The 20,416-nt window shown below is 38.5% G+C and overlaps 1 protein-coding gene across 9 annotated transcripts in view; it reads left to right on the forward strand.

Moving 5' to 3' along the window:
• The first annotated feature begins 5,939 nt into the window (after positions 1–5,939).
• The window catches only part of csnk1db (casein kinase 1, delta b), a 36,406-nt gene continuing 21,929 nt past the window's right edge, over positions 5,940–20,416 (forward strand). For 7 of the 9 annotated variants that reach the window (XR_010924927.1, XR_010924924.1, XR_010924925.1 and 4 more), the window contains exon 1: positions 5,940–6,431. Coding sequence is in view for 3 of the 9 variants with exons in the window: in XM_067576578.1 (XP_067432679.1) it covers positions 6,356–6,431 (76 nt within the window). In the remaining 6 variants the exon portion in view is untranslated. Of the gene's footprint in view, positions 6,432–18,083; positions 18,183–20,416 lie in introns of all 9 variants that reach the window. The other 2 variants (XM_067576579.1, XM_067576580.1) reach the window with 2 other exon arrangements.

The following is a 20,416-nucleotide window of genomic DNA, read 5'->3' on the forward strand; positions in this document are numbered from 1 at the left end:
GGAGAAGCTGTCTTCTGCCAAGGTATAAATGACAACCAGCTCGTACCTTACATTTAGGACAGGACCTTCTTGGAGATGATGGAGAAGGAATGTGTCAAGGATGATAACAACAGCTGGGTTGCTCCTCTCCCATTTCACAGCCCTGAGACATCTCCTGCCCGATTGATGTTACTCAGATGCACCCTCAACAAGAAACCAGAAATGAAAGCTCATTACATCAAGTTTATGCAGTACTATTCAACAACAATCATGCAGAGCTGGCACCACCTCTGTAAGAAGGCCAGGAACGCTGGTATCTGCCAATGTTTGGTGTGTATTACCCCCAGAAGCCTAGCCAAATTCAGGTGGTCTTCAACTCCAGTGCACAGGTTGATGGGCTGTCACTCAAAAATGTGCTTCTGTCGGGACCTGATCTGAATAATAACTCATTGGGAGTCCTCATCAGATTCTGCAAAGAATCGGTTGCTCTCACTGCAGACATCCAGCAGATATTCTACAGCTTTACAGTAAAAGAGAATGACAGGAGGGATGTTCTACAGTTCTTGTGGTTTCATGACAACAACCTCAACAATGATGTTGTTGATTTCAGCATGAGAGTTCACATCACACTTTCACACTTTGCTATATAAACGTCTGCCAACTACAACATTGGAATGTTCCTTGGAGGAAATAGTATGGTTAAGAGTTTAGCTGACTGTTTATCTCAACATAGGCTCACAGAGAGAACACTGAGGGAGAACGGAACACCCAAATTTAATCATAGGAATTGTGATAGTTCTGTCAGTTACCTCTACTTAAATGTTCTATTGTATGTTGACCACAGAAATCTACACCCTCCTTATATTTTCATTTGGTCCAGCCACTGATCACTCCACACCACTTGTATTTACCATTAGTCTTAGTACATTTGAATCCTTAAAGGTAACAGAATTAAAACTGAGAATTGCATCAGTATTTTATCCTAAACTTAGGATACATCCCGATTACGTACATTACATCCCAATAGGCTTGATTATTGTAGCCAAAATCCCATTTTGCAATGCTTTGCCAGTACACATCTCTATGTATGTATATTGTGTGAATATTATTGATAAATCTCCATTAGAAGGTAAGTTCTAATGTCAGTCCCTAATGTTCCCAAGAACAGAAGAGTAGCGGCTGATTGTTTGATAGTCCATATCATATATATATTCACTCCAATATTCACTACAGTGTCATTAGATATCTGTAGTCCATGGTGACACTGACTGTATCTTACTTGGAAAAGCAAGCGCTTAAGTTGCAAATTTTCTGCTGGACCAATTTACTGCACTTTTTCAAACATCCACTAGATGTCACCATGCAGATGTAAATCACAGCATCAGTGAATTGTTACTTGTGGATGACTGTTCCAAGATTTAAAATTCCTGAATAATCAGGATTCCGCTGGTAAATCCCTACCCTGTTCTTTTTTGCACTACCTGCATAATTTGCTTTTATGTAATATATAAATTATTCTACCTGTTCATTGAACACAACTTGCTCGGACCTTCAATCTATTCAATCTGTTAAATTGAATTCTAGTGTCTAATGTCTTATATATTTTAGTGTTACTAGTTTTTGTATCTGTCCTTGTTATCTAAATTGATATTATCCTGCACACGCTGTAGACATTTTAATGCAAAAATGGTAAATCCCTACCCTATTCTTTTTTGTACTACCTGCATAATTTGCTTTTATGTAATGTATACATTATTCTACCTGTTCATTGAACACAACTTGCTCGGACCTTCAATCTATTCAATCTGTAAAATTGAATTATAGTGTCTAATATCTTATATATTTTAGAATTACTAGTTTTTGTATCTGTTCTTGTTATCTAAATTGATATTATCCTGCACATGCTGTAGACATGTTAATGCAAAAATGTTCCCACATTTTGTGCTTGTGCTATACACACTTACTATTTTAATTATGTCCATGCCCACAAGTTGACAAAATGACAAATCTGAAAGGCAAAGAATGACCTCTGTAAAAAATGATCAGTATGAAATATCACAAGATTATTTTTGCATTCATAATCTTGGTGTCACCAGGCATCTTGTAATGGTAGTAATAAGCTTGGCCCTATTACTACAGACTACTATTGTAGCTTTGGCCTAAAGGCTTACAGTTTGTAGTAATTGGGTCAGGCTTCCCTGCTGCAGTGTTTAGTACCAGCCACATCTATTGTCTCTCCACAATCTGATACGTGAATCAACTAATAATTTAAGGATGGTGATCAGGTAAGGCCTGTGAGAGAAGCTCAAAGTGCCCCTTTTAGGACCCACCAATTTCGACAATTATGATGATGTTGCTTCTCTCTTAATTCTTTCTGGCTGTAATGTGAGAGTAAGAAAAGAGTAAGATAATTAAGCCTCTGCTCTGCTCTGCACTAAGTTGAAGCAGAATGTGTGTTCCAACCTTCAGACAAATTATAACAAGCATGCAGTTTGGAATTGGTCTCAAAAAATACGATTCATGACAGAGCTGAGGGTTTATGAAAAAGTTGGTATACCTTTATTGTTTATTTCATTCATTCAATTTTCTGCTACAAAACTCAGACAAAACCAAAGTTATCGTGCTTGGCCCTAAACACCTTAGAAATACATTATCTAATGATGTAGCTATTCTGGATGGCATTACCCTGGCCTCCAGCACTACGGTAAGGAATCTGGTTATCTTTGATCAGGATATGTCCTTTAACTCCCACATAAAACAAATTTCAAGGACTGTCTTTTTTCACCTACATAATATTGCAGAAATCATACACATCCTGTCTCAAAAAGATGCAGAAAAACTAGTCCACGCATTTGTTACTTCTAGGCTGGATTATCATAATTCCTTATTATCAGGCTGCCCTAACAAGTCTCTAAAGACTCTCCAGCTGGTCCAGAATGCAGCTGCATGTGTACTGACAACAACTAGGAAGAGAGATCATATTTCTTCCATTTTAGCTTCACTGCATTGGCTCCCTGTAAAATCTAGAATAGAATTTAAAATCCTTCATCTCACCTACAAAGCCTTTAATGGTCAGGCACCATCATATCTTAAAGAGCTTATAGTACCCCATATCCCACTAGAACACTGCGCTTCCAGAATGCAGGCTTACTTGTGGTTCCTACAGTCTCCAAAAGTAGAATGAGAGACAAGGCCTCTCTATGTTTAAGAGTGGGCTTAAAACTTTCCTTTTTGATAAAGTTTATAATTATGGCTGGCTAGGCTTGCCTAGGGCCAGCCCTTAGTTATGCTGCTATTGGTCTAGACTGCTGGTGGATTTTCCATGATGGACTGAGCTCCTCTCTCCTCCTTCTCCTCCTCCTCCTCTCTATCTTTATGCATTCATGTACCATTAATGCATGTTACTAACTTTGCTTCTTCCCCGGAGTTTTTGTGCTTTCTCATCTCACAGGATGAGGGACCTCGACCCCCTGCATTGGCTTCCTGTAAAATCCAGAATCCAGATTATGGACAGTGTGGTCCTGTGGATGTCCTGAACTCCCATGCTTGCTATTATTATTACTAGTCATATCTCTATTATTACTATCATTGTTATTGTTATTATTGTTGTTATTATGCTTCTCTGTGTGTCTCTCTCCCCTCTCCCTCTCCCGTCTTCTTCCTCTCTCAACCCAACCGGTTAAGGCAGATGGCTGCTCTGCTTGAGGTTTCTTCCCATTAAAGGGGAGTTGTTCCTTGCCGCTGTCACAAAGTGCTTGCTCATGGGGGAATGTTGGGTCTCTGTAAATGAAAGAGTATGGTCTTGACCTGCTCTATTTGAAAAGTGCCATGAGATAACCTTTGTTATGATTTGGTGCTATATAAATTAATAAAACTGAATTGAGTTCATTTACTGGTCTGACAAAGATAGACAGACAGATTCCTTGGTCATTCTTCATAACTACATTAGCTTTGTCATCAAAACCCTCATTAATTCCAATGCATTACATGAATAATTAGTGAAATTGTTTGGTTTGCTGTTTATATTAATTTATATTTCACTCAAAGTATTTTCACCAGAAGCTTTATTCCTGGTGTTGAATTGTTTCCAATATTTTTAACATAATTAGGTTGTCTTAAACTGTGAAGTCATTATTCCTACAGGATGTGAATGCAGCATGCAGACTCCATGAAGAGCATTGGTACACATGTACCACCCCGTTATCCAATTTGTAGAACAACAGGTCTGCCATGTGAGCTGCCTTAGGGCTATGCTTATTGGCCAATGGATGACCAATGAGAAAAAATCTGAGTGGCTCGTCTGTATGCAGCCAATCAGAAAAATACCAATCAGTGGGTGTGGCTACAGAGCTGGGACTGACTTAATTTGGTTAAGAGTAGGACCTCCTCTCTGTCTGTCTGTCCTTGTTATCTGAATTCAGTTATTATCCTGCACACTCTGTACATATAGACATATGTCAATGTGAAAATATTTGCACATTATGTGTGCATGCTGTAGGTTAAACTTATTATTTTACTTGTGCCCATATCAAATTTGTTCATACTGAACTCATATTGACATCTCTCTATTAAAGGAAAGAATCTCTGACTATACTTCTTAAGGAAACTGACTGTACTTCTTAAGGAAATTTAAGAAGGCAAAATTCCCATCACTAGTTCTTGTTAACCTTTACAGAGGAGCAACAGAAGGCATCCTGACTAGACATACCCACTCAAATCGGAACGATCTAAGAGCCCAATATGATCGACCCACTTTATTTTAGGATGCACATTATTTTATTTTTAAATGCAGCCTTTTTTTTAGACTACTTGAAATGAGAAAAGAACGTTTATTTACTATCATAGTACTTATTATTTATAACATCTGTGTATAATAGAATGTTAGTTTCTTTCATGATATTGGTGTATATGAACATTCACTCCTCACATCAACTGTATTAATTTTTTATGCAGTGAAGTAGGGGCTGGAGGCTAAGCAATTGGCCCATTCTGAACAGGCACGTTTTGAATGGGTACTGAACTAGTTTATACAATTTCTCACTTATGTCTTGTCCTTACCTGTGAAAGCTGAGCAGATACAATATATGTTTCCATGGTTCATTGATATATTTGTAGTTATTATGATTTCTCATTACTTTATGTACACAGAATAAGGATTTTAGGATCTATATTTTCCTGTCTGGCTTGATATGCAATTCTAAACAGAATTTAAGCATATAAAAATGAAATGAGTACCTAATTATTAATCACACTAAATGGATAATATGAAGTCAATCATCAGTCATTTTCCAGTCATTTTAATTCCTGAAAACAACAAATTCACAGCTAATACTGAATTAAGTTATGCTAGTTAAGTTATGCCCAACAACAGACAGTACATTTTTTGTTACAGGTATTTTTTTCTCATAGACATTGAGCTGAGGGAGTGTGTGTAAATGCTGTGGATTATGAATGTTGTAATAGTGTTATTAGTATGTCTGGGGACTTTGTCCCTTAACATCATGATCAGTATAGCTCTGATAAGCCTTTTCAGATTGTGTTACTTAGGCTAATGTTGTCTTGTTTTATTAGGACAAAAGTTATGTGGGCTATTATAATGCCCGGATGATTAAAGAAACTGTCACAAATTGAACATACATTTTGTATTTTATATTGAAGTTAGGGAGATTTGGTAATATACTGCCATTTTACTGCTAATGCCAACAGTATGTAAAATACAACAGTAAATTCACCAAGCATAAGAGTCCTGATGTATTGTGTTATAGCAGCCACAGTGTTATGTAATGAGAGCGTTAAATTGTAAATCTGACTTATTCGAATTTCCCATATGCAAGTAACTGTATGTGAATGGCATAGCCTAATTTTTAAAAGACAAACTTTTGGTTGACATAGGTTATACTGTCGTATACGGAATATTTTTTTTCCATATTTGCCTGTTGTTGCTAGGGGAAGTGACGTCAGTTGCAAATAACAGCTTTCACGGTGGCGGAAAAAAATCCGAGGAGTGAAGCTGTGTACGATTTGGAGTGAAGTCTAATATCCATCTTAATCCTTCTGTTTTGGGGCAATAATGACCCCCAAAATACGAAGAACATAAAGTACGCGTTTGACACTATTTGTCGATATCTAAATTACAGGTCTTCGCTGCCTAGAAAGATACAAATGGGATGGTGAAATTTGGATCTCTACAGAAGGAACTGAAATCAGGAATTCTGGGGGAAGGTGGAGAGTGAATTAAGGGGATCATAAACCAATTAAGGAACTTGGAATATTTGCGGAGGTAACGTGGAGAAAAGGCAAAAAGCTGAACATTCGGGGCAACCAACGTTAACAAGGTCCAAACGAAGAATTAGACATAACGTTAGCCCATCGCGAAATGGAACTGAGAGTGGGGAACCGATACAGACTGGGCAGAAAAATCGGAAGTGGCTCTTTCGGGGACATCTATTTAGGTGAGTAAAACATGTTATCTTCCACTTGCCCGCGTGTTCACTTCACAGCAATCAGTTGTTACCAACCCCTTATTAGCAACCTTTTAAAATATTTCAATCGAGTCGAAATGACATCCGTAAGCTCATGTCATGTTTGTGGTTACCGCAGCTGACGTTAGCTAACATTAGCTACCTAACTGTTACTTTTCCTTACCTCTGTTATGCCAAATTAAGTTACCAAGAGCTGTCTGCTTAAAAGATATGGCCAGACAATGTGAGGAGTGAGCTGAAATACCTTGACCGAATTGTGTTAATTGCAGGCATTACAGGAAACGTAAGACACTTGTGTAGTTTGTTTAAATGTTAATATGATACAAAACCAGTTGAATTTAGCGTTAGCTGGTTTTGCTGTCCTAGATTCATCTTTATAAAGGTTTAGTGGTTAGATTAGTCTGTAACGTTATTAAGCAGATTTTTTGGGTGCCCAGAACAGAGCTGAATCGAGGCAGACCCAGCCTAAAATTGCAGTTGTTTGCCAGTAGCCAAGTTAACACGGCTAGCAAATTCAAATGGTCGAGAAACCAAAAGCTCACCCCTCCCCCTTTATCGGCCAAAAGGCCATAGTCTCATAAAAAGACACTTTTGCCAACTATTTTCAGTGAGAAGTATTAAAGCCTGCAGGAAAAGTAGCTAGATGTCTCTAGATGATGTCACGTGCTAATTTGCTTGTCTATGACGTCATGATGTAATTACATACATACAAGACTTAAAAATCAAAAGAAAATTAAGTTAAACTAAACTGACTGTAACTAGCTATATCATCAGCTATTTTCTTTAGCAGCTCCTCAATGTGCATTTAAATTTACCTCTAATTTTAATATTATTTATGCCAGCTGTTGTATCGACTTTGTAACTGAAGTATCATGAATAGAGAGATGATCATGCACTGGAATATATTCATTATTGTTAACTATCTATTTTGACAAAACAAAATCAAACTTAGTAAAGTTAAATCATTTAGAATAAAAACAGTGAGGATCAATGATTGGTCAGTAAGTACACACATTTACAGCTCATTCACAACTCTGTCGGGCTGATGATTGGTCCACTGAACGTGCTGCTGCTCTGTCCCACCCACTGAACAATCAATCCAGACAGCCACACTAGCGCTCATTCACTGAGCAATACTGGCAACTCCGTTCAAGGAGAGGAGTCAAAAAGTCGCTTGATATGTTGCAAGCTACTTTTTTGAAGAAGAAAAAAGGTAAATAAAAGGGTCTGAAAAGTCGCTAAATCTAGTGACAAAGTAGCTAAGTTGGTAACACTGTAAAAATGGCTCCTCTCACACAGGGCCCTTTGCATGCATGTGCTATTAGAAATGGAGTCAACTGGACCAATTATATTAAGGTAGTCTTACTAAATTGTATTTAGTAAGGCTATCTTAGTGTCATACAATTGATATGACATTATGACGTGGCCTTAAAACAGCTGCACAATTGTCGACTTACTGGTATGTCTGACAGCCCAGGTATAAAAACAGTACACGTTAGTGCACTTACAGTATTTCCCAGAATTAGATTCTATCTGTTGTGTCAGTTAATAGCAAATAGCATGCAGCTATATACAGCTAACCTTGACAACCCAGGTGTGTTTTGACAGTGTTGCGTTATGAACATATCAGAGATAACTTGCAGGGTTTCCACCAGTGTATTTCAAGTTGACCACCCTGCTGGGCCTAAGCATCAGTGAATTAAAAAATAAGTTTTCAGGTGCAGCTGCATTCTGGACCAACTGGAGAGTTTTGAGAGACTTGTTGGGGCAGCCTGATAATAAGGAAATGCAATAATCCAGCTTAGAAGTAACAAATGCGTGGGCTAGTTCTTCTGCGTCTTTTTGACTCCCAGACGATGGTTCTGGAGGCCAGGGCAATGGCATCTCGAGTCGCTTTATCATTGGATAATGTGTTTCTGAGGTGTTAAGGGCCAAGCACATTAATTTCAGGTTTGTCAGAGTTTAGTAGCAGAAAATTGCAAGTCATGCAAGTCCTTTGTCCGATGAAATTAGGAGGTCATTTGTAACTTTCATCAGTGCTGTCTCTGTGCTATGATGCGCTCTAAATCCTGACTGAAAATCCTCAAACAAACTATTATTATGTAGAAGGTCAGACAACTGATTGGCGACTGCTTTCTGAAGGATCTTGGGAAGAAAGGGAAGGTTAGACATAGGCCTATAATTGGCTAAAACACCTGGACCAAGAGTAGGCTTTTTAAGAAGCGGTTTAATTACAGCTACTTTTAAAGGACTGTGATACATAGCCCGTTGACAAAGGCAGATGGATCATATCAAGGAAAGAAGTGGTAACTAAGGGTAAAACTTCTTTAAGCAGCCTAGTGGGGATGGGGTCTAAAAGACAGGGCCATGGTTTACATGCAGAAATCGTTAAAGTTGTTTGATAAGGACGATTGGAGAAAAACAGTCTTAATCTATATCAAGTTTTACAGCTGTTTCAAAGGTTCCTGTGTTTGAGGATAAAACAGTGCTGGTTGAAGGCAGGAGGTGATGAATTTTGTCTGTAATAGTTAGGATTTTATCATTTAATGAAGTTGTTACTACTGAGAGTTATAGGAATACATAGATCACTGGAGTTATGACTCCATTATTATAATGAGAAGGTCCTGGCATTACAGAAGGCCTTCCTATTTGCTTAAAGATTATTCTGCCCGATTAAGCAAGACTTATTTTAAAGAAGACGAGAGAGAGAGAGAGAGAGAGAAGCAGTGGTCGAGCGAACTAGAGAGTGGATGAGTAGAGCAAGCAGTGGCAGCAGGAAAGCCAGTGAATGACAGGAATAAAACGTTATTTTCTAATGGTTTCAAACCTATGGAGGGGTACCGCAGTGCCTGATAATGGTGCTGCAGCTGCTAAGTACATATCATACATGTATCATGGTGCATACATGTATCAAGACCGAAAATGGACACAGCATTTGCATAGGAACAATTCTGTCCTGACCTTTTTGATCCATATAACTGGTTGATCACTGTAACTGTGATCATTATAAGCGGTTTTCACTGAATTAATATGACGTGGAGGGGGGGGGGGGGTGGATTCATTTAAGCTAACATATTCTTCATGGCACAGCCAAGTTTCAGTAAGACAGAAAAATCAATATGATAATCCGATATTAGATTTTTTACTATACACCTTTAGATAACAGAGATCTAATGTTTAAGAGTCTGCATTTATGAGGGTCCAAGCACAAAAGTGCCAGGGGCCCAATGGGTAACAGGTGTTGTATTTTAACAAACTCCTCCTATAGATTTAACCCGAGCAACTTCAAATTTGTTACGTTACATCTAAACACCTTTGTGATACTAAATTGCGAAGCTTTTTAGTAGGGGTATGCAAAAAAATCGATTCAGATAAGAATCGCAATTCTGCCTCTGCCGATTCAGAAATTCCAAGAATCGATTCACATTTTTCAGTCTTGCCACAACACTGTTTTCCATTTTTTCCTGACATGAGTTAGCTCACTAAATCCCATAGATGGCGCAATGAGGCTGCGCAGGTTTTCGCACGGACCCAACTCCGGTGGCAAGAAGGAAGTGAAGTGTGTGTCATGGAGAGGCCGCGAGCCATGGAGTACCTGACAGAAAAACGAATACAAGCTGCCCTTCAGCAGTGAAGGCAATCATTTGGACATATTTTGGATTTTCCTATCTCGAAGGGAAGAAGGAGCTTGACAAGACAATACCATTACCAGGCATTGCAGCGCACCTCCACAGGCTTTTGCGCTCGTGGGCTTATTTATTTGTAACCGCTGTGAAAAAATCAGAAAATAACGTTTTATTGATCTGATCCACCCGCTTTTTTTTTTTTTTTAAATGAGTGGGGAAGCCGTCAGGAAAGCCTAACTTTACTTTTAATATTGTCAAACAAAGAGAATGTCCTCCCCTCTTTCTAGTAATGTTTTTGTCTTCCGTCATGGCAGGTTGTACAGCGTTACAGGTTGCGTTTCTCCAAAAGTTGGTTCTGGTTCAACTTTCTCGCTGCGGCCCCCACCCCCGCAGCTTTTTTTTTTTTTTAATTTAGATTTTTAATTACGAAAGAAAAGAAGGACAAAAACAAAAACAGACCCAATATACACAACACACATACACAACACAAAGACAGTACACAAGAGGTTACAGACAATAAGCAAAGGAAATATAATATACTTGTTTAGGAAATCATTACATCACCAATCCTTCTTAATATGACTTCTCCATTCTACCTACAAGGATCAGGTTTCTACTTAATTGTGCTGGCTTTATTCTTAAACAGTCAAAACATTTAACTTGTCTGTTACATATATATATATATATATATATATATATAGTCTTTTATAAGTGTCCATGGCTCTGGTTCTGGTTCAACTTTCTTGCTGTGGCCCCCACCCCCGCAGCTTAATACACAACGCACAACTCGTCAGCCTGCCAGCTGGTTACCTGAAGACGGGAATGAGAAAGTCATTTTATCTCAATGAAAAACGCAGTCTCCTTGAAGCTTATGACAAATTGCTAAAAACAAGCCACCGAGATGCAGCAGTGAAAGAAGCGTTGAAAGAGCTGTTCTGTATTTTGAAACAGTCAATAAAATTCAGTAAATAGTGAAACTGGCCATATCATTTCTTTATATTCATGTAACAAATATACAAATGTCAATTAGATAGTTCTCTGCATGAGAAATTAAGAAAAAGAAACAATTGGTTATAATCATCCGCTTACAGTGAACAATTTGACCAATTTGATCAATTTTGATCACAGTTTTCATCAAATTTGATTTTGTTATTTAAAGTACGAATTTAAGTTATTATTTGAAGTTTTGCACTTAGCAGTTTATCTTTGCAATCATTTTTATTTCTGTGTAGTATTCATTTCAGTCTTTGTCTTAGGGCCGCCTTGGTTTCCTATTGACTGAGTGGACTAAAGGAAAAGAAATCTTACTCAGGGTTGATATTGAGTAGCAAATGTTTACATTTGATTTAGTGTGATCTTTTTTATTTGAGACCCCTAAAAGTGTCTACTGCAGTCAAATGGAAAGACTTACTCAAAACATCAATCTTGAATGAAATCAATCAATGTATTGAGAATTGATTTTGAATCAAGAATCAAATCTATTTTGAATCGCGAATCCTTTTGAATCACGAATCGATTGTGAATGGAATTGTGATCCCAAAAATCGGAATCGAATCGTGAGATTTCCTGAATTGTGCCCCCTTACATTTTAGTTTTAATGGAATGCCCTTGGTGTGGCGTGCCGGTCACTTTTTCCCAAAACATGTTTGGGGCATTAAACAGGATGTTGTTGTAACTCAGCTTTACATTGTCCAATCTGCCCCAAATTTCTCACGTTTGATAGGAGGTCAGGCCTGAACACATCTACATGTTAATATTGAGTCATAGTCATAGCGCCAACCACTGACAACAGGAAGTCGGCCTTACGTGACACATGTCATCCAATTTACATCAAAATTATATGGTGTGGTCTACACATAATATACAGCAACATGACATATAATTAGTGGGTGTTCTCTAGTGCCACATAGTGGGCACAGGAAGCTATTAGTTATCTCCTACATGCAATATTCATGAAAATGTATATCCATGTCAGGTGCCCTCTGGTAAATGTATTCCTGTATCCTGTTGCTCTGCAATAACAGCAGTTCGACTGCGGCACACCCCGACGTGCGTAGGAGCGAGGGCCCGATCATCACTGCTTGCAGCTTTAATTCCTCCTATTTTGTGTTACTGTTGTAGTGGTGGTGTTAATTTTTATTAGACTTTTAGGTATAACTCCTCTTCTGTTTGCTGTAGATTTAATTGATTTAAGTGGTCAGGAGGCAGACACAGTTTCTATGGGGTTTTGGGTGGGTAACTGCTCTAGTTTGTTTAGAACCGTTCCAGAGACTAATAACAGCAATCATGTTTTCAGTCTCCACAGAGTAGTTCATTGTAAGGCACTGTGAATGCATGTGAACGTGGTTCTGTTTACAGTCCTTCCTAGCTAGTTTTGACACATATCACAACTTCTTGACTAGCGATGGGTATTGATAGGACTTTATTGATACTACAATACTATTGATACACTTTTTTTTTATTATTTAAAATGTTTTTTAATTAAAAAATATTTACAATACTGTTTATCGAATAGCAACAAAAATGTTTACAACAACATCATTACATAAACTTAATATCTTCCTGGAAATCTAAATAAAATAAATAATATTCTGACAAAAGACTGAGTGAAAATCTGTCAGCATCAGTCATTCATCCTGTTCAGTACCCCTCCCTCTTAGGCCTGCTTCATCAGACCGTTCAGCAGCCCAACAGCCCTTCGTAAAAACAGTGCAGGGGTCTGCAGTGGTGGGGGTGTGTTTGAGGTACCGGTGAGACAACGAAATATGATCCAGGAAGTCGAATTGGAGCTACAGATCATTTCATTTCAAGGCTCATCAGATGCCAAAACACCGCACATTGGTTTGTAATACTGACAGACATGATTTTACAACTCTGGAAAGTTATCAACTGTTGGCCAATGCAGCTCCTTGCTGAATGACATCGGGTTGCGTTGTGGCAAAAGTTGACCCCCAATTCCCCCTATTCAAATGAATGGGAGGGCTGCGTAGCTGCCTGAATACCCCCCTATTGCCTGGGAGGTACTGCTGGTAGAGGGAGGAAGGGCTGCCATCTCAGCCAGTAAGTTTACCATAATTTGCCAAATTCTAAGATACGTGGCTAGTTTGGCGAATCAGTTACATACAATTTATGTTTTAGTTTGTTTACAACAATTCACTATTAGCACTATTAACTATTTGTACATGCCTCTTATGCATTTTACTGGGTGGAGAAGCATGGGCAACAGTTCATTTTCACAACATTTTGACATGATGAAATTAATGGATGCAATCCATTTAGGCATGTCAGTTGCAAGACACTGGCATTCTGCATTCCCATCAATTTAAGAATCTTCATTTTTTTCCCCCACTTTTGCTCTTTGATTTGTATCAGCATTTCAGTCTGATCAGTTATGATGGGTTTTTAATCAGGACCTTCAGCATTTAGAGTAAGTAGCTCCTGAAGTGCAGAAGATATAGCTGTTAATTAAATATGTCAGGTACTCAGAATTAATTATTCTTATATTATGCTGCTAATCTCACTTTCAGGTTGTGAACATTGATCAGGGACTGTTCGTGGCTGGGGTGTGACTTTGTTTGCTTGTTTGTTTTTTATTTGGACCCTCTCCGGAGCTACAAATATTTTTCCTTGAGCCTCTCTGAGTGACTGGGGGAAAATGCATGACCCTCCCTCTACCATAAAGCAAAGACTGACCTTTTCCAACCTTTACATTTAATAGCGAACCGTGACTCTTAAACCATGACCCTCTGACCCCCCCCTCCCCTCGTTGGGAGAAAAAGCAAACTACCAGCCCAACTTACTGCATCCCCTCTTATAGTATTGCAGAAGTGTACCTGTGACAATTCAAGTTCTGAAATAAAAATAAGACGTAAACTTGGTCCAGCTAATGCAATGAGCAAACAGCATAGAGAGAGCAAGAGATCACCAAAACAAACAGCAAATTTCTTAAGCAAAATGCAAATCCTCCTTACAGATAATTGCATCATCACACAAGCTGTGTGTGCCCTTCAGCAGAATAAAGGTGCATGACAGCCACCCCTCCTGCCACAGAAAACCAACAAAATTTAATAAGCCTACACACACACACACACACACACACACACTGTCAATATTAGTAACATTAGCATATTAATAACCATTTTCCCAAATAAACAGTCAAAAATAATATCAGTTGGCTCAGTGGCTGTTGTTAGATTTCAGAAACTTACCTTTTGATGATCACATTAATGAAATTTACTTGAAAACGAAATCCTGGAGTTGAAAAAAGCCTTGGTTTTCCACACCAAATTAGATCTGGTATAGGTCTTCCTTTGTCAATTAACTCCAACCTTTCAGTAAAAGTTAATCTTGAAAAAGGCATGGATAATCCTCACTAGCCATGGTTACTCCCAGCTTGTTTATCTGTTTTTTTCTCTGCTAGCTGCTAGCTTGTGATTGTGTCTGCCATTTCAGTACGACGGTAACGGCGAAGGCTGGAAAACTGTTTAAATGGAGTGTAATCTGTCAGCTAGCGGTAGCAACCATGTAATTGTCAGCTGACAAAACAAACAACAATGTTGGCCTACAGGGCAAAAGCCATGGTAGCTTTCCTAGCTGACAAATAGTTGCCAGCATGGACATAATTTTTGACAATATGAATTTATGTAAGCCTGACATTCATCAGTTCTCTGTTAGCAATCTCTCTTAACTTGTTTGTGTTTGTATCGGCCATGTAGTTGTGGTGATGTAAACGCAGCTCTCACCACTGAAATTTGGTGACATGGCATACCTGGCATATATTCTGGCTATGATGACTGTCAAATGGTGTGCAGACTCTGCCTACTCAGGGAACCACAGGTGTACCAGCTTGGTAACTTGGTAATAATCCAGAACCATTCACAGCGCACAGTGGGCTGAACTTGTCATAAAGTAGTGACAACAAAGCCCACCAATTAAGAGGGAAGATATGATAATGATTGGTGAATTTTACTGTAATTTGAATTACTTGGCCTCTGTAGAATTATAGCTGGGCCACCAATCACAGAGCTGAATGCAGCATTTTCTTCCCAGCAACTGTGGAGTCGCAAAATTCTGATGACAAAAGGGGCTTCTTTCATTTAACCCCTCACATTCCAACACAAACTGAAAAGGCAGGTTTGAATGGTTTATTTCCTCAGAAATGTTTTGACTCCCGAAAAGGAAAAAAGAAAAGAAAAACATATTTAAAATAAATACAAAATACTACCATTCAAAGTTACATGTCCCTCCCCTAAGGCAAAATAAGTAACCTAGGTCCTTCCCCGGTGCTTATTATTTGACATGCCTCCCCCGTTTTGCACCACCCCCCTCTCTCTCATAAATGATGAACAGTCCCTTAGACTGCCACTAAACACTGAGAGAGGAGGGAGCTCTAGTCAGTAGGGGTGTAATAGTACAAAAAATTCACTGTTTGGTATGTACCTTGGTCTTGGGGTCATGGTTCGGTACATTTTTGGTACAGCAGAAAAAAAATGGAAGGTAGAAAATAACATTTTGGTCTTTAATTTTGAAAAATGTAAATATCCAACAATGACTCATTGGTCATAACTATTACTGAAACAGGTTAGTTGTGCTGCAAAAGGAAACCAACCTTTCTGTTTCTTGCAAGGAGTCAGGCCACCTGCTGACAGCTGTTTTATGCTGATTTGTGGTCTGTGTATAAAGTAGTTGAAAATGGCTCCACCTCCAGCAGCTCCAACAGTAACATGCTGCTTACACACTGATGCTTCAGTATTAATAATCTAATGATGTCATATAATATTATATATCAGAGGGCCCAAACCACTGCTTCTACTTTCATACTTTTTAACTACATTTTTCTCTCTCAGAACTGGTTCTCATGACATGCTGTCTGACCATGTCAGAAATCAGATGTGTTTATAGTTGTTCTGAATGGCTTCACTCAAAGGCGGAGAGAAAAACTGACCATCACAGAGAGAGGAGGGGGATGGGGAGATTCAATATTGTTTCACTACAAAGATAATGGCACATATTTTAATAATAGTGTTGCACTTGGTCAGTGTTAGGGGTCTCTCATTTGTCATTCTGACTGCACTACACTGACTTCTGACGGCGACACTACAAGGTAACAGGCTACCTTGGCTAAGCCAGCTAGCATACATCCATGAGCATACTACTGCTAAGTGGTGCGCTGCCAAACATTCCTGGTGGAAATTGCACTCTGGAATTATTATTCTGCATGTTGGAGTAAATGGATTATTAAACTATTTTGGCAGTAATTGTTTGTGTAATGGAGCATACCGATCCGAGGAAAGTCATGTACCAAATCTGTTACCAAACAGTTCGGGAGAAATACACATACCGTTACACCCTACTAGTCTGCCATGACTCCCTTCCCTACTGTGTAGCTGAAACTAATAAAGCTGGTTTTACAACACACACAGTGTTACCAACTATTTTCAGTGAAGTAGCTAAAGCCTCCTTGAAAAGTCGCCAAATGACGTCATGCGAATTTGCATATATGTGATGTCATGATGTAACCACATATATTAAAGATTATTTAGAAATGAAAGTGAAGAAAATGGAGTCAAACTTGAAAAAAACACACTGGACTAAATTCTATTGAAAATTGGGGAAGAAAAACAAAAAAAAAACAACTTAAATAGTCAAGACAAGTTAAATTGTTTTAGAATAAAAACAAAGGTGAAGGAGTTCCCTGATCAAACAGTGCAGATCAGTGAGTGGTTGTTAGGTACATGTGGCTTTGCACACATTCCCAGCTCATTCAAGTCTCTGTCTGGCTGATGATTGGTTAGCTGAAGGTGCTACTGCTCTGTCCCATCTACTGAACACAGTCAGTCCAGAGAGCCACAGCCACAATTGCGTTCACTGAGAAATATTGGTGATTCCTTTCAAGGAGATGAGTTAAGTCTCGCCCAAAATGTTGCTGTATTTGTTGTTAGGTGCTTTTTTGGAAAAAAGGTTGCTAAAACGATCTTAAAAGTCACCAAATCTAGCAAGAAAGTTGCTAAGTTGACAACACTGCACAAATTACTAATCCAGTGTTTTGTTGCACAAGGTGTTAAAGCTTTTAAGAGAGGGACCATCAGAGATAATCACTAAATTATGTCTTGTGTTCTACATAGCAAGCTGATTTATAATCCTCTGTCAGAGTTTGGGAATTAAGTTATAATGTCATAATATTACTAGAAAAAAATCATAATATTAAAAGAATAAAGTTGTACTTTTCGACAAAAGTCTCAATAGTATGAAGCGGGTTGCTTTGAAAGTAAAATGTCATATGTTATGCTTAGCAGGAATCTATTTATTTATAGGGTCACAGGCAGGTCAATTTTTTGTATAATGCACCTCTTATTCAACATGAAGAACAGCCCTAACAATGGGCAGGAATGCATTGCACTTCATTAGTACATCCCTTTTCAAATAATGCAGAAATTGTGTTCAAATCTGACTTCTTTTAAAGTTTTGCATTTAGGCTTGGGGTTTGATAGCATTTTATCCAGTCTGACTTTGGTATTGAATCTGTTTACTGCATCTGATTTGAATATTGAATCTGGCTGCCTATCAAATCTGAGTCATTCAAATCCCTCATTGAATCCATTTGGACCACTCTTCAACTTTTGAAGAAACTGTTCTAAAGTTCTAAATAATTACAACCTCAAAGATTTCAACTGAAATACTGTGTGTAGGCTGAGAACAGAAACAGTTTTGACTGGCAGCCTAATTAATATTCACAACCTGTGACTAAGGCATGATGGTAACTGCACCACTCGGTGCTCGGGCACTAATGATATAAGATAGAACTTAATTCATTGCAGAAGACATTTTTATGCCAAAGAGCAGAGAGTAACGCGACCGTAAATGACAGCAAAACATAGCAGAAATACTCACACTGAGCTGAAATTAAACAAGTGCACATACATAAATAACGACAGTCTCTGCTGCGTTTTGCGTTCATTTATAGTGGCCACCTCGCTGCTTCTCTCCTCTGTCTTAGCGCAGGCTGGGCTGAGCCCTCTGTGTGTGCAGCGCAGTAGAGGAGAGACCGACAGCAGTGGAGAGTTGGAGAGTTGACAGCTACACTCATTGCGTTACTGTAAGTGCACTAAAAGCTTTGCAAGTAAAAAGCCAAGAGTAATTTATTAGTGTAATCCGCGCAAAAGATGGACAGACTCCAAATGACGAAAAATTTTGCTGTAAAGAGTGATTTGCGTCACAATGAAATAAACGACAGAGCATAATATAAAACGAGACATTTTTCCTTTCATCACACGATATATATCGTCATATGGCACAGCCCTAACTCCCAGATATATTTCTTGTTGTTTTTTTTTGTTTTTTTGTTGTTGTTTTTTTTTTTATAGGGCTGTTCTTGAAGGGGGTTGGAGGGGGTTGGAGGGTTGTGTGATGTGACTTGTATTCTCAGTGTTGCCCCTATGCACTACCGCTGCAAAATTATGAGCACCACTGCTGAAATTTCAGATGATCATTAATATCAAAGGGCTACTTATAATTTTCACTAGCACACTGTGCAAGCACTATAACACCCTACATTACTGTGGATTTTTTAAATGTGCGTGTGTGGTTGAGCGAGTACAGAGAGCGAGCGGTAGAAACGTGACATGAACATGAGTGGAGCAGAGGAAAAGGTTAGCAGTAAGTTGTCAATCTGACAGTAAATGTACAGTACAGGCCGTGTGTCAGTTAATAAATGCTGCAGCTCCTCAAGACAAAGAAAATACTCATCCATTGAAGGGGGTTAGCCCCGAAGTTAGCAACAACCACATTAGCTTAACTTGACCAGGCTCACTTAAGGTGGACTGACTTTTAAGGTGGACCAGCAATTCTCATTTTAGGCATCTCAGCCGCTATTTAACAGAGAGTGGAGAATGTCTGGCTGATGAGTCTCTGTCTTGAGTTATTCATATGCCCCCACATATGACCCCCCCCAGCAGTCAACATAGTGGAAACACTGATTCTCATATTCTTATATTTCCATATATTATCTTGTTGCATATATTTTTGTTTGTATAGGCTTACACAAAACAAGACTAGTTCAAAACCTAGGATATGGCTGGCTCAACGTGTGAAATTGTGGCCAGTTTGTTACAGGGATAGTGTGGAAGTGGCAGTGGTAGTGTCTATAATGTAAATTTGTAGATATTAAATGTTCGTCTGCAATTTTCTGTAGTGGTCTCAGTAATATTTGTTGTCAAAGTATACTGAAGTAGCATATCACGACATGGTTAAGCAATGTCTGAGTCAAAAAAAAAAGGTGCAAATAAATGCAATTGACAAGCAGGGTTGGGCCAATGGGCAATGCTCTCACCATTCTCAATATAAAGCATATTTTTTCAAACAGAAAATCAGACATTTTGGATTTCATATGTCAATTTTCATTTTACAAACACGTTTGAGGCCTTTAGGATGCATGAAAACTAACAAAACTTTGCATATATGTTTGCACTAATATATGTTTCAAGTAGTATCAAAATTGGGCTTAGGTGTCGCATTTCAGCTCTTCAGCTCATGAAACTTTGCACCTGCATCAGAAGTGGCAAAATTTCAAAGTCAAAGCCCCCACTTTTAAATTTGACGTATGTGTATGAAATTTGGTAGGCAGATGTACTATCCCCAGAATTTAAAAAAAAGCCTTGGAGCCATACTCCAAGTTCAACAGGAAGTCAGCCATTTTGAATCTGCTTTGTGTTTTTTTGCAAAGTGAAACCATTGATAGGCATTGTATTTTAACAAACTCCTCCTGGAGTTTTAACTGAAGCGACTTCAAATTTAGAAGGTTATACCTAGAGACCTTTGTGATGCTAAATTGTGAATCTCTTAAGTTTTCATGGAATGCCCTTGGAATGGTGTGCCAGACAAATTTGTTAAACAAAAAGTTGCTGTAACTCGCCTTTACATTGTCCAGTCTGCCCCGAATTTCTCATGATTGTTAAGAGTCCAGTCCTGAACAGATCTACGTGTCAAGATTGAGTCATAGTCATAGCTCCACCTACTGACAGGAAATCAGCCTTACGTGACAAACATCATCTGATTTACATGAAATTTAATTGGTGTGGTCTACACATGATACAGCAACATAACGTATAATTAGTGGGTGTTTTCTAGGGCCACATAGTGGACACTGGAAGTGATAGTTATCTCCTACATGTAATGTCCAATATTCATGAAAGTGTATATCCATGTTGCCCTCTTGTAAATGTATTGCGGCTTTAATATCTCACTTATGTAGCATTGCCCATGGGCAATGGGAAGTGAAGCAGAAATGACACATAGATCATCAAATGTACACACAATTTTGATATAGCCTAT

The sequence above is a fragment of the Thunnus thynnus genome, chromosome 20 (assembly GCF_963924715.1).
Source record: "Thunnus thynnus chromosome 20, fThuThy2.1, whole genome shotgun sequence".
Classification (NCBI taxonomy): Eukaryota; Metazoa; Chordata; class Actinopteri; order Scombriformes; family Scombridae; genus Thunnus; species Thunnus thynnus.